This window comes from Macaca thibetana, chromosome 2 (genome assembly GCF_024542745.1).
Source record: "Macaca thibetana thibetana isolate TM-01 chromosome 2, ASM2454274v1, whole genome shotgun sequence".
Taxonomy (NCBI): domain Eukaryota; kingdom Metazoa; phylum Chordata; class Mammalia; order Primates; family Cercopithecidae; genus Macaca; species Macaca thibetana.
Window position 1 is genome coordinate 43950842 of NC_065579.1, and position 23089 is coordinate 43973930.

General features: G+C 42.9%; 1 protein-coding gene across 17 annotated transcripts in view; it reads left to right on the top strand.

The window, feature by feature from the left end:
- The window catches only part of ZBTB38 (zinc finger and BTB domain containing 38), a 125612-nt gene extending 116466 nt beyond the window's left edge, over nucleotides 1-9146 (top strand). For all 17 annotated transcript variants that reach the window (XM_050778006.1, XM_050778019.1, XM_050778023.1 and 14 more), the window contains one exon: nucleotides 2625-9146. In XM_050778006.1, coding sequence (XP_050633963.1) covers nucleotides 2625-6212 — 3588 coding nt within the window. In that variant the 3' untranslated portion in view covers nucleotides 6213-9146. The remainder of the gene's footprint in view (nucleotides 1-2624) is intronic.
- Nucleotides 9147-23089: the final 13943 nt, after the last annotated feature.

A 23089-nucleotide genomic window follows, 5' to 3' on the forward strand; every position in this document is an offset into this window, starting at 1 on the left:
GAATCATAGAGCATGTGTCTTTTCAGATCTGAAGCTATCTAGTCAGGCTGATAAAGTATTAAAATAATGTGTGGGCTTCTGAGAAGCCAAACATGATAAAAATATATGCGTCAGGGGAGAAAGGAGATCCTACAGGGGCCCAGAGCAGAGAGACTTCAAAGAAGGCAAAAGAAACATCAGCATAGTATGCTATCGATCTGTGACCCAGTGAAGGACAGACTCCTTCACTCCGGGGTGACCCTTTCTCCCCTTCAGGGGCAAAGAGGAAGTCATAAGATTCCATTTCATTTCATTCTAGTTTTATTTGTAGAAATAATCTCCCATACTTCTGGAAAAGATTCATAGAAGATTACAGTTAAAGGCAGGGTAGACAAGAGCAGAAGAACTAATGTTAAAGAAAATGAAACAATAGGCACACCAGAAACCCAGGCCAAGAATAGCTACAACAATTGATGATAAAAGTTAGTTCTGAGCTTCTTTGTCTTGAGAATTAAAACAGAAACATGGTGAATATAGTGTTCTCATTATCTGAATTGAAGAATTTGTTAATAGAAAGGTACTTTTTTCCTATGACTGGATACTATAAAAGAATTTGTCAGATGGATCCTTGTATAAAGGACATTAAATAACATAATAGTCACAGCTTATAATAGCAGCTTTACAAAAAGGTAAAGAGAGGTTCTTTGTGTGGCCATCTGGTCCATCCAACTAAATAAATGCCATGAGCTAAATGTTATACTTTAGTGCCAGGAAAGCATTGCCACTGAGTTAAAGTTGTATCATCAAACTGTAAGGCTTTCTGGAGACGTCACTTAATACAGAATAGCATGGAGAGACTGGATGAATAGCTGGTTAGTATGTTCTCTAGACCAGAGGGGTTTTTTTGGTGTGTGTTTTGTTTGTTTGTTTGTTTTGCTTTACTTTTAACTGCATGTGGTGATCTATTAGTGGGTAGTGAAATTAGTGAGTTGCTGTAAGCATTCTTTAAAAGAAAAGGCTGGGTATGGTGGCTCACGCCTGTAATCCCAGCACTTTGGGAGGCCGAGGCGGGCAGATCACAAGGTCAAGAGATCGAGACCATCTTGGCCAACATGGTGAAACCCCGTCTCTACTAAAAATACAAAAATTAGCTGGGCATGGTGGCATGTGCCTGTAGTCCCAGTTACTTGGGAGGCCGAGGCAGGAGAATTTGCTTGAACTCTGGAGCCAGAGGCTGCAGTGATCTGAGATCATGCTACTGCACTCCAGCCTGGCGACAGAGCAAGACTCCATCTCAAAGTACTAGAGCAGAACAGAATGCATCACACCTAGTAAGGGTGAGTGTTAATTTCATTTGTGTCTTAGGTCACTATGTACTGTGACAGAGATCGTAAGAGATAGGTCACTGTCTCTTACTGTGGGAAGTACGAAAGCTGCTGCTTTTCACTGCCCCTCACTAAAATATCAGTTAGTAAACTCTAGCACCCCAAGCTCATGGAGTAGGACTTATATAGAGAATATAGCAAATACAGAGAAGAATAGAGATGGGATCCTCAGACCAGAACAAGAGCCACTGTGCCTTGAAGTTGTGCTAATTCAGGAACCTATGACTAGATTCATTCTTGTCCATTCTTGTCAAAGGATTTAGAAATGTCCTTTCCTGGTTTTACGTTTTATCTCCTTTGTATTTGCCTTCAGTACCCAACAGTTCTTTTTGAAAGCCCTAGTCTACTTTGTCTCTACTAAAGGGGAAACTAGAAAAGGAACCTGATGAGTCCCCGCAGGGCCAATAGCGCAGAAAGGCAGGGTGCCCCTGGTGGTCAGACTCGATTACACATCCTGCAACTCTAGAGAGAGAGACCCTTCTGAGCCACAAATCAGGAAGGGCTCCTTCAGTTCTTGCTGCTTCTCTGAGTGGGCAATAGCTTTGCATATAGGTACCACTTAAGGAAAATTCATTTAAAAAAACAGCCTGGGCAACATGGCGAAACCCCATCTCTACCAACAATACAAAAATTAGCCGGGCGTGGTAGCTTGCACCTGTGGTCCCAGCTACTCAGGAAGCTGAGGTGAGAGAATAGCTTGAGTCTGGGAAGTGGAGGTTACAGTGAGCAGAGACTGTGACACTGCACTCCAGCCTGGGTGACAGAGTGAGACTTTGTCTCAAAAAAAAAAATAAATCATTTTCCTGCTTCATGGTTATGACTGGATCATCAGAGTCCTCTTTGAAAATAGGCAGGAAGCTTGTGGCAGGACCATGGAATTGCCCAGCTCTAGTAGTTCAAAGCAGCAGCCTTGAGTGATGATGAGACCCTTAACATTTCAGAAAAAATAAAGTAAAATAAAACCTCCTCCCCTCCCAAATTTGGACATGTATATATAGCTCCAACTTTGGAGTAAAGGGGAAGGAGTTCTGGGAGGATTTCCAATGATAACAACTATTAGCAATGGTATGAGAAACAGGCTGGGGCAAGAAAAAGATTTAGCTTCTAATGTTGACTCTTGAGCCTTGGGAGCATCAACAGAGAGAGAAAAACCTGAAGTTTCATACAAAAGAACAGTTTTTCACAGAAGTGGAAAATAGTCTAGAGATAAAGAAGCCACCTGTGGAAGAGTCTCTAACCATTTCTCTCCTCTTGTTTCAGATGACAGTCATGTCCCTTTCCAGGGACCTCAAGGACGACTTTCACAGTGACACGGTGCTCTCCATCTTAAATGAGCAGCGCATTCGGGGCATTTTATGCGATGTCACTATCATTGTGGAAGATACCAAATTTAAAGCCCACAGCAATGTTCTGGCAGCTTCAAGCCTGTATTTTAAAAATATCTTTTGGAGCCATACAATCTGTATTTCCAGCCACGTCCTGGAGCTGGACGATCTCAAAGCTGAAGTGTTTACCGAAATACTTAATTATATCTACAGTTCCACAGTCGTTGTCAAGAGACAGGAAACAGTCACTGATCTTGCAGCTGCAGGAAAAAAGCTGGGAATATCATTCTTGGAAGACCTTACCGATCGCAACTTCTCAAATTCCCCGGGTCCCTATGTATTCTGTATTACTGAAAAGGGAGTGGTTAAAGAAGAAAAACATGAAAAAAGGCATGAAGAACCAGCCATCACTAATGGGCCAAGGATCACAAATGCATTTTCCATCATCGAAACAGAAAATAGTAATAACATGTTTTCCCCGCTGGACTTGAGGGCAAGTTTCAAAAAGGTCTCTGACTCCATGAGAACAGCTAGCCTTTGCCTGGAGAGGACGGACGTCTGCCACGAGGCAGAGCCTGTCCGCACACTCGCTGAGCACTCATACGCTGTTTCTTCCGTAGCTGAGGCTTACAGAAGTCAGCCTGTACGTGAACATGATGGCAGTTCACCTGGTAACACAGGGAAAGAAAACTGCGAAGCCCTTGCAGCAAAACCGAAAACATGTCGGAAGCCAAAGACATTCTCCATACCACAGGATTCTGATTCAGCCACAGAAAATATACCACCCCCTCCAGTATCCAACTTAGAGGTTAATCAAGAAAGAAGTCCACAGCCAGCTGCCGTTCTCGCTCGTTCAAAATCTCCAAACAATGAAGGAGATGTCCATTTTTCCAGGGAAGATGAAAATCAATCTTCTGATGTTCCCGGGCCGCCAGCAGCAGAGGTTCCACCTCTGGTGTACAACTGTAGCTGCTGTTCCAAAGCCTTTGACAGCAGCACTCTGCTCAGTGCCCACATGCAGCTTCACAAGCCAACCCAGGAGCCTTTAGTGTGCAAGTATTGCAACAAACAGTTCACCACCCTGAACAGGTTGGATCGGCATGAACAGATCTGCATGAGGTCAAGCCACATGCCCATTCCTGGAGGAAACCAACGCTTTTTAGAAAACTATCCTACCATTGGACAAAATGGAGGTTCATTCACGGGTCCAGAACCTTTATTATCTGAAAATAGGATTGGTGAATTTTCCAGTACCGGAAGTACTTTGCCAGACACGGACCACATGGTTAAATTTGTTAATGGGCAAATGCTCTATAGTTGTGTTGTGTGCAAACGTAGTTATGTGACCTTATCTAGCCTCCGAAGACATGCAAATGTTCACTCCTGGAGAAGAACATATCCTTGCCATTACTGCAACAAAGTATTTGCATTGGCTGAGTACAGGACAAGGCATGAAATTTGGCATACGGGAGAAAGACGGTATCAGTGCATTTTCTGTCTTGAAACTTTCATGACCTACTATATACTCAAAAATCATCAGAAGTCTTTCCATGCCATCGATCATAGACTTTCCATCAGTAAAAAAACAGCAAATGGAGGCTTGAAGCCTAGTGTCTATCCATATAAACTTTATAGGCTACTGCCTATGAAATGCAAAAGGGCCCCTTATAAGAGCTACCGAAATTCTTCCTATGAAAATGCACGAGAAAACAGTCAAATGAATGAGTCTGCACCTGGTACCTATGTTGTTCAGAATCCACACAGCTCTGAATTACCTACACTGAATTTCCAAGATACTGTAAACACCCTGACCAACAGTCCAGCCATCCCATTGGAAACATCTGCATGTCAGGACATACCCACTTCTGCCAATGTACAAAATGCAGAGGGCACCAAATGGGGAGAGGAGGCATTGAAAATTGATCTTGACAATAACTTTTATTCAGCTGAGGTGTCAGTTTCTTCCACTGAAAATGCTGTCAGTTCTGACCTCCGGGCAGGGGATGTACCTGTTTTATCCTTGAGTAATAACAGTGAGAATGCTGCCTCTGTGATCAGCTACAGTGGCTCTGCACCCTCGGTCATTGTACACAGCAGCCAGTTTTCATCGGTGATCATGCACAGCAATGCCATTGCTGCCATGACCAGCAGCAACCACAGAGCCTTTTCAGACCCAGCTGTCAGTCAGTCCCTGAAAGATGACAGTAAGCCTGAGCCAGATAAAGTGGGTAAGTTTGCAAGCAGACCCAAAAGCATTAAGGAGAAAAAGAAAACTACATCACATACCAGGGGAGAAATACCGGAGGAGTCAAAATATGTTGCCGATCCTGGAGGATCATTGAGCAAAACCACAAATATTACTGAAGAAACCAGTAAAATTGAAACCTACATTGCAAAACCTGCTCTGCCGGGAACCTCCACAAATAGTAACGTTGCACCCCTTTGCCAAATAACAGTGAAAATTGGAAACGAAGCCATTGTGAAAAGGCACATCCTAGGATCTAAATTGTTTTATAAAAGAGGGAGAAGACCTAAGTATGAGATGCAGGAGGAGCCTTTGCCACAGGGGAATGACCCGGAACCCAGTGGAGACAGCCCACTCGGGCTTTGCCAATCCGAGTGCATGGAGATGAGTGAAGTGTTCGATGACGCAAGTGACCAGGATTCCACTGACAAACCGTGGCGCCCTTACTACAACTACAAACCCAAAAAGAAATCCAGACAGTTGAGAAAAATGAGGAAAGTCAACTGGAGGAAGGAGCACGGAAACAGGAGCCCGAGCCATAAATGTAAATACCCAGCAGAACTGGATTGCGCCGTGGGGAAGGCTCCTCAGGATAAACCCTTTGAGGAAGAAGAAACTAAAGAGATGCCCAAGCTGCAGTGTGAACTCTGTGACGGAGACAAAGCAGCGGGGGCTGGAAACCAAGGAAGGCCCCACCGACATCTTACTTCTCGGCCATATACCTGCGAGCTCTGCGCCAAGCAGTTCCAGAGCCCTTCTACACTCAAAATGCACATGAGATGTCACACCGGGGAAAAGCCATACCAGTGCAAGACCTGCGGACGGTGCTTTTCGGTGCAAGGAAACTTACAGAAACACGAACGCATCCACCTGGGCTTGAAGGAGTTTGTCTGTCAGTATTGCAACAAGGCGTTCACCTTGAATGAGACCCTCAAAATCCATGAAAGAATCCATACTGGAGAAAAGCGTTACCACTGTCAGTTCTGCTTTCAGAGATTTTTGTATCTCTCCACCAAAAGGAATCATGAGCAGAGGCATATTCGGGAGCATAATGGGAAGGGCTATGCCTGCTTCCAGTGCCCCAAAATTTGCAAAACAGCTGCTGCCCTTGGAATGCACCAAAAGAAACACTTATTCAAAAGCCCAAGTCAGCAGGAGAAAATAGGTGAAATGTGCCAGGAAAACTCAAATCCCTTGGAGAATCAACATTTCATTGATTCAGAAGACAATGATCAAAAGGATAACATACAAACCGGTGTGGAAAATGTTGTCCTTTGAGTGGCAAGAGTTAGAAAAATCTTCAAAAATATAGTTGGTGTTTTTTTTTTTGGTTATGATTTAAGTTTAGTTTAATTTTATTCACATAACAGTCATGAAGGAGTGAAATTTAAAAACAAAACAAAAAAACACTCATTTGTGAAAATTCCAGAAAAAGGATCCTAATATCTACTTTGGGTTTTAGCATTAACTTTATGCAAAGTGCACAAAAACAAAATAGCTGACTCCTCCAGTATCCCAAGTTTCTTGTGAAAGTTAATGAAGTTCTTAGCTGTGGTATTTCTACCAGTGAAAAAAGGAGTTTAATTTTAGCCTAGTTTGAAACTTTCTAATAATTGCTAATAGGAACTGGCTGCTGAACTGTCTTTAGTCACTGGAGAAAATGAAGATGGCATCTTCGTAAATATGTTACGTGGTAATGAGCTGTGTGACGGTCTTTATTCCCATCTGGCTTCTGCACTATTAAAATTTGTTTAAATTAATGGATACACATGAAATACTTAAACAATATAACTGAAATTATGTGCATAATGAGTAACCTAAAGTAGGACATTCATACATTATGTAGAACTACTTTTCTGCAACACAAACCTTGTAAAATACATATATAAATCACTATAACTTTTAACTGTCCATATCCCCTGTAGAGAATTATGAGGAGCAATAGATCTGCAAATAATGAGGACTGATGTAAAAATCAGTAGAAAGCATTTTGAATATGATTTCAGAGCATGTGAATGCTTTTAGATGGAATGCTGTTCCCTTGAAGTTATGGCTCAGCTGTTCTTAGAACTGGTCTACTCAATTCACAGAAAACATAGGTCATGCCTTATCTATGGGGGAACACCCTCCCAGAGTTTACCTGTGATTACCTGTGCTGCATATTACTTTGCAATGGCCTCATCTCAGAGAATGAAAGAGGGTCACATTCTTCTGAAACTCTCTGCAGTCTTCCAACCACCACAAGGCCATGGATGTGGGGGGTCTATTCCAGACAGACTTAAGGGTTCAAGTGGAAGCTGCCATCTCCCATTCCACTGAAGGACTGTCCAAGAGATTTAGTGCAAGGTACACTGCAGTAGTGAATTCCCAGGCACTTGAAAGTGACTGCCTAATCCCTAGTAATTGTAATTACTAGCCTTCTTGGAGATTATGCAGCCCACAAGTACAGACTAGTATAAAGCAAAAGGGCAAAGGAACCCCCACCCTCCACCCCACCCATTAATGACTTGAGTGGGCAAGAAGAAGTGATGGCCTTCCTTGCCTAAAACAATAGCTTTGTTTTTAGGGGATGGAAAGGTAGAATGTGGAGTGACATGGTTCTATCGTTTACTTATGAGACTCAGAAATATATCTACAAAGCCAGATGCTCTGTCGTCATATTTGCAGACATCTACACCCCTTGCTAAAAACCCACTGAAGTCTTTTTAATGTTCTTTTACACTGACCCACACCATCAACATTACCCTCAAATCTAATTGCCCTACATCATATTCTATCATGTGGACCAGGTTCCTGGAAAGCTGGAATGCATGATTCTTTTTTAAACTGCCAGAATGGGAGGGAGAGAGAAAACATTTCTACCCTTTGATCACCGGTGTGAACAGAATCCGGAATGCAGTTTCAGCCTGACCTGCAGTCATTCATGTTCATTGGATTTGACGAATGGAAACCCAAGGTTATCGAAGATTGGAAGGTTATCATTGTGAAGAAGTAGCTTAAAGGACTCCGGTTTCTCTCTACAAGTGTGATGTCTCCATGAAGAAGACTTAGTATGGATTTGGGTGGGTAAGAAAGCATTTAAACACCCACGAAAGGACATGATTAAAGTTGACCTTTTAATACTGTAGTACCTTGCTGTTAAGTAACCCCACTATTGTATCTGCATTTATCTTTTGTTCATCTACTTTCACTTACATACAGTATTATATAAGTAGAGAAAAATGGGAAAATGCAAGCAAATTCAACTTTATTTTATACATTGTATATATGTATACCCTACACTATTCATTTGGGTTTTGTTAGATAGTCACAAAGGGCTTATGAAAATCATTTTTGAATTGATAATTAGAACATTGAATAAGCAATCCTGTGATCCACTAATTTGTTTTATCAGTTAATAATATGAATCAAAGATAATTAGTGTGTACTCTAGTCATTTTGATTTCAGTTAACCCCAAATATAAAATTACCTGTAGTGATGTCTCTCTCCCAGCCCTTACATGTGGATATTTTTTAAGTGGGACTTGTATGCTGATAATTCTAGACCAAAGTAAATATGGCAGAATATTTATACATGAAAAAATAATTTTGCAAATATTTTCTATAATTGTATTCATTTAAAATGTTGATAGTTTGTGTTAGTTTCAGGGAGGGGTGTATATTTTGATAAAAAAATACTTGACTTTGTAATTCTGTATATTCTATACAATTTATAGCAGAGCCGTTTTAAGACAGCCTTGTCACTTTTTTTGTTAATTGTGAAAATTTTATTGAGTGATGTTTAAGTATGCATTGAGTACATGACCAACTAGAATTAAAGTAAGTGTAAACAGTGAACATACTGTATGCTGTACAAGATATAATGTAACTTGCTGTTTTAGCATCTGTATTTTGGTTAGAAGATATTATTAAATGCAGATGTTAAGGATTGGAAAAGTCTAATTTTATTTTTAGAAATAATGGATATAAATTTGTTTTTGCTTGATTAAAATAGCTTATTCCTATATTAAGTCTCTTTTTAAATGTTTTAATGTTATTTCTTTCGTGCAGCTATTTCATCTGAGTCACAGCTTTGTTTTCACATATTATTCATTCGGTATATTTCTGTTTCCTTACTTGTTTACATTCCGTGGTACCTACTTACATGCTTAGGAGTCAAATGGATTATGACATTAGGAAAAAAGCAGAATAAAAGAGATTGAAGTCTTCTGATGATTGAGTGTTTTGGATAGGCCTGATCTTATAATGATAAATCAGAGAATGAAATGCTCTCCAGGAAGCATTCTGCTGCACTCATCCGCGGGAAACAAATTACATTTATTGAGTACCAGGCACTAGGCAACATCTTTACATAGGCTATTTCATTAACACACACACACCAGAATTCAACCTCATTATCCTCATTTTATAGTGACTTTGAGAAGGTCTCACAACCAGACAAAGCCAGGATGCTAACCTAGGTCTGCCTGACTCCAAAGCCCATGTTTTTGTTCCTTCTCAACACTGTAGAGAAAAGTGATTTATAGAAACTGAACAGAGTATGAGGAAAGGAGACATGATAAAGTAATGCAGCTTTAGGATGGCAGTTAGTGACTGCCCTGGAACGGGATTAAAGGAGGCTGTGTCGGGTTCAGCTTCCCCTGAATTGGGCTTCCCTTATATCTCAGGAGATTGCCCTATAAAATCAGTAAAATTTGTGCACTTTTTTAAGGATATGGAGTAAAATTTTAATGGCATTATAGGCTAGTAATTTTCACACAAAGAAAAAAATACGTTCCATCGTCATAGACTCTACTCCTAAACTTAGCTAACTATCTTGCAAATGCCTGCAGTTTGTCCCAGTGGGCCATGTGAGAGGGGATGTCGGTGGCTCAGGCAGCACAGTCCATCACCAACACAGAGAAAATTACTGCCAGGCCTACCAATGGCTGGCCAGTAGCATCAATTTTGTATTGGAAGGGCAATCCAAACCAGATTCACCAAAAATTTGATAACTGTTATCTGCTAAAACTAATTTCATTATCTAAAAGAAAACATTTAATATTGAAAGAATTCGTAACAATTGAGAAAGTAAAAGCATAAAACAAAAAATGTTAGTACATTCTTTTCCATCACTTCGGATATTTTCATTCCTACTGCTCTTTGTCTTATCTCATCACCTACTGATTGATTTGGTTCCACTCCCATCTGTCTGTATGAGTTTCTTTTTAGAGAAGCAACAGTTCTTCCACTTAGGTTTCCTCCATATCCCAAGAACTCATCCCCATCCCACTCCCCCTCCCCAAATCCTGACCAGCTATTGATTTCTCTTCTGGAGAGAGAAGCCCCCTTTGCTCCCTCCCTAGTTTGTACCTCCTAACCCAATTCTTCAAGCAAGATGGTCAGTGAGCAAGAAAGTTGGCTGGGTGTGCAATTTAGAACTATTCACTCTAAATTTAGACAACGAATGGACGAACTAGTTAGAAATGTTATATTTTTATTTCATTAGTAACATCTAAAACATTCTATTTAGAATGTTTTTCTGGAAAATCAAACACTTTTTTGCAATAATTTTAAAATATATGACTTGTATGTAATTATACCCAAAAGTATTTTATTCCAATTAGAGAAACTGGTAAACAGACATTTTAAAGATGTAATAATGCAGCCAGGCGTGGTGGCTCACAACTGTAATCCCAGCACTTTGGGAGGCCGAGGCGGGAGTTGGAGAATGGGCTGGCCAACATGGTGAAACCCTGTCTCTACTAAAAATACAAAACATCAGCTGGGCGTAGTGGCAGGTGCCTATAATCCCAGCTACTGGGGAGGCTGAAGCAGGAGAATCACATGAACCTGGGAGGTGGAGGTTGTAGAGAGCCGAGATCATGCCACTGCACTCTGGCCTGTGCCACAGAGCAAGACTCCATCTCAAAAAATAATAATGCTAACTTATGTAAAAGTGTAATTCATTTATTCAAAATATACTTAATTTTTACTGCTGAACTAGGACTATAGAGATGTGAGGTAGCTTGTGCCTTTGAGGAACTTAAGTCTGGTGAAGGAGATTGATGAGACAATAGATGATTATAAAACAAAACTCTGAGCTCTTAAGAGGCCTAGAACCAAAGCAGAGAGAAGTGATACTGAGCAGAGACTAGTGGAGCTTGGCTTCACCAGAGGGGTCAGGTCTAGAGAGGAGCGACTAAAACAAAGGAGCCACGGAGGAATGTAGGTTGTTCCAAAAGCCTGGGTTTTGGGATGATGAACCTGGAGAGGCACGTGGGACACATCGTCAGGGCCTTGGCTTTGCCAGAGTCGAACCTCTATCCTGAAAGCATAAGGCAGTGGGCAAGCAAAGGAGGGGCTGGGTAGTAGGAGGTGAACTCAGAGAGAGGTAACACAATATCCAAGCAAGATGGGAAGCCTTTGGAGGACTTCAGCAGAGAGTGGAAGGATCTGATGTGCTTACAAGGATCACTCTTACTGCAGTGTAGTGAATAGACCACAGGCCGGGGCAAGGGTGGAGGCAGGGAGATGAGATAGGAGGCTGTGGCAGGAGATGACAGTGGCTTGGAAGAGGGTGGGAGTAGTGGAGACAGTAAGAAATGGGTCACATTCGGGAGACAGATTTTTAAATTTTGTAATATGGAAATTTTAAAGCCTATGCAGAGGTAGAATAGTTTGGCAAAACCCAGTGTATCCATCATTCAGCAATCAACAATTCATAGCCAATGTTGTTTCATCAATACCCTCATCTACTTTCCTTCTCCACTGTATTATTTTGAAGCAGATCCTAGACATCATACCATTTCATCTGTAAATATGTCAGAACGCATCTCTGAAAAGGTAAACAACATTTTTCATATAACCATATCATTACCATTCCTTAAAAATTAACATTTCCTTAATATCATCAAGTTCCATTCGTTAAAATTTCTGGTTGTCCCATCATTATAATTTTTTTTACAACTGGAAACAGAATCCAACTAAAGTCCCATTCTACAATTAGTTGATATACCTGTCCTTTAATCTATAGATTTTCTATTTTTTCCCTTTGCAATTTCGTTCCGAAGAAATTCTGTGATCATAGTCTAGGAAGAAACAAGACAACTTCCTAGGTGGGGGGTTCTTCCGTTAGGAGGTACACTTTGTGTGGCTGAGATATTGGATGTATTTGAGGTACACTCTGTGTGGCTGAGATATTGGATGTATTTGAGGTACACTCTGTGTGGCTGAGATATTGGATGTATTTTGAAGACAGATATGATAGATTTGCTAATGGTATAGATTTTTCAACCAGGGGTTGAAAAACAGAGGAATGAAAAATGACACCAAGGTTTGGGCCTGAGCAATTAGAAGGATGGTGTTGCCAACAAACTAGATACCTGGGTTGGAAGTTCAGAAGAGGAGACTGACTTGAGATACGGATTTGAAAGTTGTATTTCATTCATTCAAAATATATTTGAGGTGGGAGTACAGTACAAGAATGGACAAAACAAATAGTCCCTGGAGCCTGTGGCATAGAGGGGAACACGAAAGGCTGAAAAGCTGATTAATTACAACCATAGTAAATGCTATGAAGAGCTGCATGGTGCTCTGAGGACATCTAATAGGGGAATGTAACCTAGTTGGGAGGTTCAAGGGAGGCTGTCTTTGAGGAAGTAACTTTTTTTTTTTTCAGACCCAGACCTGAGGAAGTAACTTTTGAGCTGAGGCCTAAGAGATAAATAATAGTTGGAAGGAGAGAGAGTTTCTAGGTTGGGGGCTAACAGATATCAAGGGCAGCCTGTGGAGGGAACACAGTTCTTTGGAGGCCAGTGGTGTCCAGAGTATGTGAGAAATTGATTTAAAATCAGACTAGAGAACAGGAGCCATACCATGCAGAGCCTTCAAGGTCATGTTAAGAATTTGGATCTTATACTAAGAGCATCAGAAAGCCATTGAATTATTTAAAGCAGGTTGGGACAAGAAGAGGTATATTTAATCAGGTTTGTACTACAAAAGAGTCACTGTGGCTGAAATATAGACAATGGCTTGGAAGACAGTAGCGGCCAGAAGTAGAGCAGTTAGGAAGCTACTGCAGTTGTCCAGGCTGGAGATTACAGTGGCTTGGATTTGTTAACTGGAAAAACTTTAAAGAAGTTAAATGTAACAGAGTTTCATTGAGCAAACAACCATTTGTGAATTGGGGACCCCTAAGAACCAGAATAGGTTTTAAGAACTCCAGCCTACAACATAGGCAGCATTTATAAGAAGAAAATGGAAGAAGTAAGGTACAGAGACAGCTTCATTGGCTGCAGCTCAGTGTTTTGCCTTATGTGAATCAGTCAGCTGCCTGAGATTGACTGAAACTCAGCTGCTGAACTGAGACTCAGCTGTTAGTTTAGGTTTTTAGTTAGTTTACATACTAAGTAAGGTTGCAGTTCATTTCGGACTTGAGTATGAAGGCATCCTTAGGCCAAATTTAGTTAAACTGATGATGTGATTGCAGTGAAGATGGAGAGAAAGGGGAGGATTTGGGAGATACTTAAGAGACAGAAACAGCAGGACTTGATGTTTGATGGTATATGGGAATTGAGGGCTAGGGATGGATCAAGGATAGTCTTTGGGTTTTAGATTTGTTGAAGCTAGGAGTGCAAGATGTCCCCCCCCATGAAGCTTGTATAGAGAAGGAAGAATCTAGAAAACACTAGTACAAATGGCCTCTGACTTCTGAGGTTTCCACTTACAATTTTTTGACTTCATGATTATGCAAAAGCAATACACGTTCAGTAGAAACCATATTTTGAGCACCCATACAAGCATTCCATTTTTTACTCAGTACAGTATTCAACAAATTTCATAAGCTATTCTACACTTTATCATAAAATAGGCATTGCATTGGATGGTTTGCCCAACTACAGGCTAAAGTAAGCGTTTGACCCACATTTAAGGTAGACTAGGCTAAGCTATTTGGTAGATTTTTTTTTTTTTTTTTAGATAGAGTGTCACTCTATTGTCCAGGCTGGAGTGCAATGATGCGATCTTGGCTCACTGCAACTTCCGCCTCCCAGGTTCAAGCAATTCTCCTGCCTCAGCCTCCCGAGTAGCTGGGATTACAGGCACATGCTACCATGCCCAGTAATTTTTGTATTTTTAGTAGAGATAGGTTTCACCATGTTGGCCAGGCTGGTCACGAACCCCTGACCTTGGGTGATCCACCCGCCTCAGCCTCCCAAAGTGCTGGAATTACAGGCGTGAGCCACTGCATCCGGCCTATGCTGTTATATTTTCTACTTACAGTGGGTTGATTGGGACATAACTTCATCATAAGTCAGGGAGCATCTGTATGTGAAAGATGAGTCAAATAATAGTCCATATCACAAACTAAGGCAGGGAAGAGGCCAGAGAAGTACAGACCTCAATGTCTGATAGAATGACACAAATGGAGGGTCCAGAAACAAGGTGTCTCAATAAGGTTAGAGTCTGTGATCTTTGAAGCTCTGCACAACTACTGTCTGCTTCCTCCCTCGCAGCAGTCCTGTTGTGGTGGCATAATGACTGTCTTCATTTGGAAGCTGCGGACACTGAGGCACAGCGGGGTGAAGGGGCTTGCCCAGGCCAGACAGGACCAACTCTGAGCCTTTTGGTCTCCAAGACACTGTTTTCATCCTACTGATTCCACACTGACTAAGGTATTTTTTGGAAGAACCTAGAGCTAAAACAATAAAAAATACTGTCCTTTCCTGAAAATGAGTGTTTATTAGCCTGAGACTCTAATACTTTCAGAGACCTAGGTCATTCCTTTTTTTATTCAACATATTCTATATGACAATTAGTACTGCCAGCCGCTGTTCTAAGCATCTAATGAAGATTAATTTAATCCTCATATCACCCCGTGAGGGAAACATTATTATCATTGCCATCAATGTTTAGTGTGGTTATCTTTTTACTGCACAGTGTCACAAAACAGTGGCTTAAAACAACCATTTATTATTATTTCACATGGTTCCGTGGTTTGACTGGGATCAGCCGGGCAGAGCCTCTCACGCAGTTACAGTTAGATGGTGATGAGGCTGGAGTCATCTAAAGGCATAACCAGGCTGGCATTAAAGCAGCCACAGTCCACCCAGTTTCAAGGGGGTGAAGGAGTATACTCTAGTCCTCAGTGGGGGAGTCACAGACACTTATAGGGAGGGAAGGAATTGATGGCAGCCATCTTCAGAGGTAAGCTACAATGATGGGTCATTCCCAATGAGAAAACCAAGCACAGAGAAGTTAAATTACTTACCCAAGGCCATACAGCTGGTATGTGGATAAACAGAGTTAATCCGAGGCAGTTGAGTTCCAGAGCCTGCTGGGAGAGGCAAAAGGGATTGGAGCCCAATAGCACAGCCCAGACTCACAGCAGAGTCAGGGTGTGACGAGCACAGCCTTATTCATAGCAGAGCTGGAGAGTCCTGGAGTCATCTATCAGGGATCAGTGAAAAGGAAGAAATTCTAAAAATACTAGGAAACGTCAAGGACTGTCTAAACAAGGCTGTTGTTATGTTGGGGGTGAAAATATGGTCTCATGTGACCCAAGGCAAGTGGAAGCCTTCATACTTTCATTTATCTTTCCAATCAGGAAAGAATGAAAATGTAAGAGTGTTGGTGGGCGGGGGTGGGTGGGGCATGTGTGTGTTATTTTTCCTTATAAATAATTAAAATCTGGAACCTTTAGTCAGATACTCAAAGGGGTCATATATGGGAGAAACTAAGGCTTGGACCAGGGAGTTAAAATCTGCAGTGCAGACCAGCTTCAGAAGGGATCTTCAAGCTCCTTCGGCATCGTCTGCTAAATGTCTGGGTCATCGATGACCTTATGCACATTTGCTCCCTCTAATGGAAGGACAAGGAAATGACATATCTACTTCAAAAAGGTTAGTCACATCACAGGAGTAGTGGGTATTGCCACAAGTAAGCCCACTCACCTCTGGAGTGGTTGGTTTCTCTCTGGAACTCTAGCAACCTGAGACAGTGGGTAACTTAGGCCCTTTTCAATGTGTAGCTTCTCAGAACTTCTGGGCCAGAAAGGCAGGTTCCATACACTGATTTGGACCTGCTCGACATCTGCGTGAGTGTGGTGAGTGGAAGAGCATCAGGCCATGTCCCAGGTCTTTCCGAATCAGACTCCGTTATTTCTGACATTCCTCTTCCTAAAGACCAGAGGTAGGAATTTAGGGCCGCCATTTTCATCGTCTCTCCTCACGATAGGAATCAGCCTCCTCTGCGGCTGCTCCCGCTGAACACGACGACATTCCAGCCGCGGGGAACTGCTCAGGACTCAGTATCATTCTCAGACCTAGGCAGCAGGGTTCCCTGCTGGCCCTCCTCCAGAGGTGCCCAGCCGCACGGGGCAAAGAGTCTGCAGGGCCAACAGGGATGTGCCCACCCCGTGTCCACGCCATCGCCAGAGACCGCACTCTGGTACCCAGAACCTGAGAATTCCCTGCAGACTTTCAAGGCCTGCTCTGGCCGCTTCCTTGCCAGTGCCACACCCCTGGGACAGCCAAAGGGCAGCTGTTTGCAGGGGTTGTGGACCTAGTTTGTGATGGAGTTTCAGGGTCCACATGTGTGCCTGAGGCCCCTAGCAGCCTGCGGGGAGGGCAGGGTGAGGGGAGGAGGGGATGGGAGAAGATCTGACCCACCTCTTCCCCTGCTGTCTCATTCCAGCAGGACATGCCAGAAACTAGGAATTCTGCACTCCAACACGGTCTTCTAGATTGCTGTGAAGGTATATTTGTCAAGGGAGAATAGAATGTATTTAATTAAGAACTTGCTAGCCTGGTTTATAACTTTTAAATATTTAGACACATGATATACACGCCTCCATCTGCACACTTGCTCCCCGCCTTGCGAGTGTTGAGGGGGTGGCTGTCACCACTCTCCAAAATGCCTGGCTTCTCATCGCGCTGTCTGTGTATACAAGCTCCTGACCATGCTGACATGTTCATTCCCATCCCTACCCCAGCCCCATGCACCGATGTGATCATTTCTCAGTACCTAATTCAAAGGCCCCATCAAAAGCCTCTTCCTTGCAGTGTTGTATGAGACAGCCTCAGACCTCTGCTTGCCTTGACCTCAAGCCCCATCATAGCTCTCTGGGTTCAGCCGTTTTCAATTCTGCCTCTGCCGTCAGCCAGCGAGCTCCTCCGGGATGTTCCCAGCATCAGCATGCTGCCGTCAAAGTCATCTATGAAGTCTGCCGATTCGCCACCCCAGATGACCAACTGTCTTGGTGCGCCTCGCACTGAAGACTCTCCAAGATGCAAAACATTCAGTGCTAAAACTGAGACAGTCCCAGGCAAATGAGGACGATGGGTCACCCTAACGGGGAAGAGCCTCTTCAGAAAGGGAGGGAGCATCAGCAGTCATGGTAGAAGTAGAACTCATTGGCCAATTTCAGTTTCAAACAACTAAGAGGACGTTGTCTTTCCTGAGCGGTGAGGAAACACCTAGGCCACACAGAAATCTGGCCAGGCTGTGCAAGTCTGGCCTGAGAAAATGGAGCGAAGAACCTTGGGCCCCAATCTCCAGAGCCCTACTAAAATCCTGCAGTGATTTCCCAGACACTCCTAATTCTCTCATTTCTCTGAAAAACCTCCTGGGAAACCGAGCTCATCATACCGCTTCCAGCTGCCCACACAAGCATTTGCCTCTCAGAATTTTTGATAGCGTCCACCCTAAAAAAACAGTGAGTACAAGTCTTCCACTACACCCTGCCCAGTGTGGAGGAAAGCTATGGGTTTTCCTGCTGAGTCCTTTTCTGCATTTATGGGTGAAGGCACCTGAATTTCCTTTAGAAGCAACCCCTCACCCTCTTATTCATCAGCTCCACCTTCAGACCGTATCTGCAATCAGGATCAGGTGATCAGTGGCCACCTGATGGGACTGGGAGGGAGGCATATAAGCTGGTTTCTAGCACGAGTTTTTTTACATCTCAACACAAGAATGAGGAAACTGAGTCAGGACCTTCTCCACTGCCAGAGATAGAAACCCAGTTGTTCATGGTATGGGGAGGATGTAGCTGACTTTAAGCAAAGCTGAATTCAAGGGCTCTAGCAAAATGAGATCTCTCTCAACCCTCACTCTCTGTCCCTTTTCTCTCTTACTTTCCTCTGCATTAGCTTCAGTCTCAGACTAGTTCTCCCCAGTTGCAAGACGGAGATATCCAGGCTGAGGGGATGGAGTTCTCCAAAACGGTGAAAGCGCACTCTTAAAAAAAAAAAAAAAAAAAAGTCTTGAAAGAGAGCAGCGATATTTCTAATAATAACCTCTCAAGAGCAGAGTCTGAATCCACATCCGGGACATCTAACATCAGAGCTGACACTCAGAAACTCTACCAATATAGGGTACGCACCTCCTTTCAGGATACATTAAAGAAAAATTTATCAAAATGACCACAAAACACTCTGCATCCAGCTAAGACTAACTGAGCCAGGCACATACTTTCAGCTTTATTCAGAAGAACCTGGAAAGAAGGTCTTGTTTTCACCATTTAATCAATGCAGCAAGTGAAGGCCCAAGTCCAAGGACTCCACTGCTCTGAGTGATGACAATCCACACAGGAATGATAGCCCCAGTTTACTCACTGGCAGTTCCTCAACCTCAGACATCAACCTACTGGTGCTCAGACTACACCCTCCACGTTTCCCTTCTGCCCTCACCTTGTGTGGTTCCTGGAACACCAGACTTCACTTCTTCCTGCCTTTACCTGGCCACCCAATGGCTTTTATGCATGAAAGCAAACATGTTAGAATAGGTGACCCAAACAGTGTGGACATGTATGAAGATCTGCCTACCCCAAGTTCCAGGAACTCATATGATTAAGAGAAATGACTACTCTGTAATTATAGTAGAAAAAGGGATAATGCATTTGTGTGTACTTATGTATTACGTATGTATTTAAAAAGCTAACACATGTAAACAGAAAAAATAATTTTCAAATGCTGCACAAGGGTACACAGAGAAAAATGGGTCTCCCTTCCTCTCTGCCCCCAGGTTTCTCCCTAAAAGTATATACTGTTACCAGATCTTGGGTGTCCTTCCATAGATATCCCGTGCATATCTAAGCGCATATATATATGTGTGTGTGTGTGTGCATTTAAACTCACAAATTTTTTCCTTTTTCTTGTTGTATATAAATGAGAGCACACTACACATGCCACTCTGCCTTATTTCATTTATTTAACAATAGATAATGGAAAAGCTTCTATGCTGGATCTGTCTTATTCTTTTAGTGACTGCATAGTATTCCATTGTATGAATTTGTTTAGGCTCCCTCAAATCATGGGACATTGTATGAATTTTTAACCCATCATCTAATAATTGGCTGGCATTTGTTTCCAATCTTTTGCTTTTGTTTACGTTTTAGACATATTTTTATAATAGAGATATAAACAAAGAGAAAAAAGCTTTCTGCTTAACTCTTATTTAACCAGAAAATATGATGAACAGAGGCCATACGATAGTCTGAGGGTTCTTGGAAGTTGGAATGAAGAGAATTCAAATTCTCAGCTCTCAAGTAAAACTTTTCGGAATTCTTCTGTTGTGTATTAAATGCAAACTAAACAGAAGTTCATGTCTTAGGGATCTTTAGTTGCTTAAGCAAAATGTGATGTTGGAAGGAAAAAAGATAGAAACTAAGGGAGGACAGGGAAAAGTTGGAAACAGGAAGCAGAAAACTTCCCTCTCTCCACCTCTTGTCATCTGTGTCCCCCGTGTCACCTTTCTTCATTTCTGTCTGTGCTAATCATCAGCCTTCTCTGCCTCTCCCTGCCTGCGGATGGAAGATGCTAGCCAGCCCTACAGGACCTCATAGGCAAGGGAATCCACGGCCCTCCTTCCCCACACCCACTAAAGAGACTGGTTCCCCCATGATCCGATGAGCTCTGGCGAAAGGGACAGAGCCCTATCGTAGAAGATGGCTGCAGGGGCCCCACGCCAAGGACAAACACGGTGATCGGAGATGGGTGGGGTGGGAACGGCCGTCAAGTGCCACCATGTGGTCCCATGGGGACAAGAGCTTTGTGGACAAGAGCTGCTTAGTAACTCTGCATGAGGGACCCTCAAAGCCGTCACGATGGCTTCAACTTGGCTGTCTAGCTCTCTAACCCAGAGTATTCCATTATAGATAATGTCAGGATAGGTCAGAAAAAGTTCTGCCCAGGTCTTGTCCAACAACAGCATTTCACACTTATTTGTGGGTGAGATGTGGCGTGCTGAATTGAGGAGTAGGATTCATGTATTTGTAAAGGATGCTTCAGCTCCTGTCCCTACACATACACACAAAAGTTTTGAGAATGTTTTCATATCACCTTGTCAGATTGTAAATGTGTTATTCTCAAGCAATGTCATGGACTTGTTTGGGTAACACTTGTTTTTGTTTTTGTTTTCAGACAGGGTATCACTCTGTCGCCCAGGCTGGAGTGCAGTGGCACAATCTCAGCTCACTGCAGCCTCGAACGTCCGGGCTCAAGCTATCCTCCCACCCCAGCCTGCTGAGTAGCTGGGATTACAGGCATGAGCCACCACACCCAGCTAAATTTTTAATGTTTTGTAGAGACGGCGTCTCGCCATGTTGCCCAGGCTGATCTTGAACTCCTGGGCTCAAGCGATCCACCCATCTTGTCCTCCTAAAGTGTTGGGATTACAGGTTTGAGCCACTGCGCCCACCAACACTTGTTTTGTTCTTTTGGAGAACAAATTTTTAAAGAAATATGTTTCAATCTGAAAATGAGTAACGTAAAGAAGCCATATGTGTTTGAAAGAAAGTCCGCTGAAGCTAGGGTAATGATCTGTCTCAACTCCTGACTCACTAGGGTAACCCCAGCCCCTAGTGACAGTTTTAACAGGAAAGCCCAGTCGGCCCTTTCCTTGAGCATCAGTCTTGGGGCGTCTCTCTGAAGAACACTGCTGAACCACACAGACTCCGAGGGAACTCCTACTCTCTGTGCACACTGGAGAGGAAACTCCTGCCAGCAGAGGTCACTGCTGTACCAGCTGGGAGTCAGCGGCAGGACAGCCTCCTCACAAGGCTGTGCCCGCCTCTCCCCTGCCCTCTTCTTAACCTCATGACTGCTTAGCTCAGTGAAGGAGATAAATGGCAGTGTTGCACTAATCAAGTGTGCGCGGGCCATCAGCAGTTTTTTTCTCAGTAGTAGGCTTTGATATCCCAAACCTAAGGGTGTTTAACATTAATACTCAGAATAAGAACACAGGAGAACAGCGGGTTCTGCTTTCACCTTGGATTGTATTTTTCCATGTTTAGCCCAATCATAAACTTAATCCACCTGCTTCTCGCCTGGGTGACTGAGAGTAGACTCCCACCTCAGGATGCAAGCCCGTGTGCATGCGCATGCACATACACTCACCCCACGCACACAACAAGACCCTCCTAGAGAAGGAAATGATTCCATGATATGGCACCTCAAATATTTATCATTTCTTGATGTTGGGAACATTTCAAATCTTCTAGCTATTTTAAAATACACAATGAATTATTGTTAACGATAGTCACCCTACTGTGCTATGAAACACTAGAACTTACTCCTTCTAACTGTATCTTTGTACCCATTATTCAGCCTCCCTGTTCACCCCTGCTTCCCAGCCACTGGTAGTCATCATTCTACTCTCTACTTCCACGAGATCCACCTTTTGAGCTCCCATAAATGAGAGGCATCTATGAGCCACTTGTGGGCCAAGAGCTAGCCACAGACAGCACCTATGTATAATGGACTGACTTGCCAGCCCTCTCAATGGCCACCATCAGAGCAAAGACATGTCACCAGGGCTCATACACCAATTAAAGATGGAGGAGAAGAAACTGTAAAATGTGGGAGGAAGCAGTTGGGCACCTACAGACCATTGCATTGTCCCATGATGCCATCTGCCTCACATACTGGCCCGGGCCAAGAGGCTGCCGGCCTCAGAGGCCAGGTGAAAATACCAACTACAGGAGTCATTAGGATGTATGGCCTGTCCCCCACCCAAGCACCAGGTAATTGAGCAGCCAGGTCATTGAACCTTACAGCCTTTGGGCAATGGATGTGTGATATGCTTGTTCCCATGCAAACATCTAGGCCATTCTGTATCTTTGTGACTGTGACCTAGCAATTGCAAGGCACAAATCTGAGTCTAAGATTAACACAGAGGTAATAACTGTCCTATTACATGTTGTCTGCAAAAAACAACACAGACTTAACAGCATCTTATTGGAAATGAAGTTGAAACTGAAGATTTAGAAGAGATTCTAGCAGAAAAGGAATGATAAATACGAATTAATTGTGAATTTAAAATGTGTAAAATATCACAGATACTCCCTTTATTCAAAGAAGTGCCTTTATTCCTTTCTTTTAGTGATGGTAAAGATATTGAGGACATTTTTTCTTTTGTTCTTTTTGGGTTTTGTTGTTGTTGTTGTTGTTGTTAAAGTAAGACATGCCCATGGTACCGTATGCAAATCTTGCATGCAGCTTAATGAATCTTAACATATGTAAAACGAGTGACAAGCTCTATGGATCTGTGTCCTCATTTGTCAAGTGAATGTTACTGAGACAGCATTTCCTAAGTCTCCTCTTAGAAACTTTCTCCTAAGCCAGCAAAATTCATTCTGCATGTTTTGATGCAATAGATTCTGTATCACGATTGCGGTATCTTTTACCCCACCCCTAACACAGTGGTCCTGGCATAATTGGCACTGGATAAATCTTTGTTAGGCTGAGTTCTCCAGAACTGCCTCTGATGCTACCTCCAAAAGAGCCTAGCTTTGGAAGGAGAAGGATGTGAACCAAACAGTCCACAGTCCGTGGTCCACAGCATTGCCAGTCATCACAGTGCACACAGAGATCCCATCACCCCCACACTGGTAAATGCTCACATGGAGGGGGTTTAATAGATATGGATGGATGGATGGATGGATGGATGGATGGATGGATGGATGGATGGATGGATTTCTGTTCCAAATCCTTCAGGGACAGAAAAAGAACTAAACAAAAAAGGAAGTGGGTTCTGAGGTTAAAGGGCGGTGGTCTTGACAGAAAAGGGGATTCCCTGGCCATCCAGCCTGATGCTGATTGTTCAAATCAATTTCCAGTTGCTCTGTAGTGTAATGACACAATCAAAAGGAATCAGAAATCCTCTGGAGTTCAGCATCT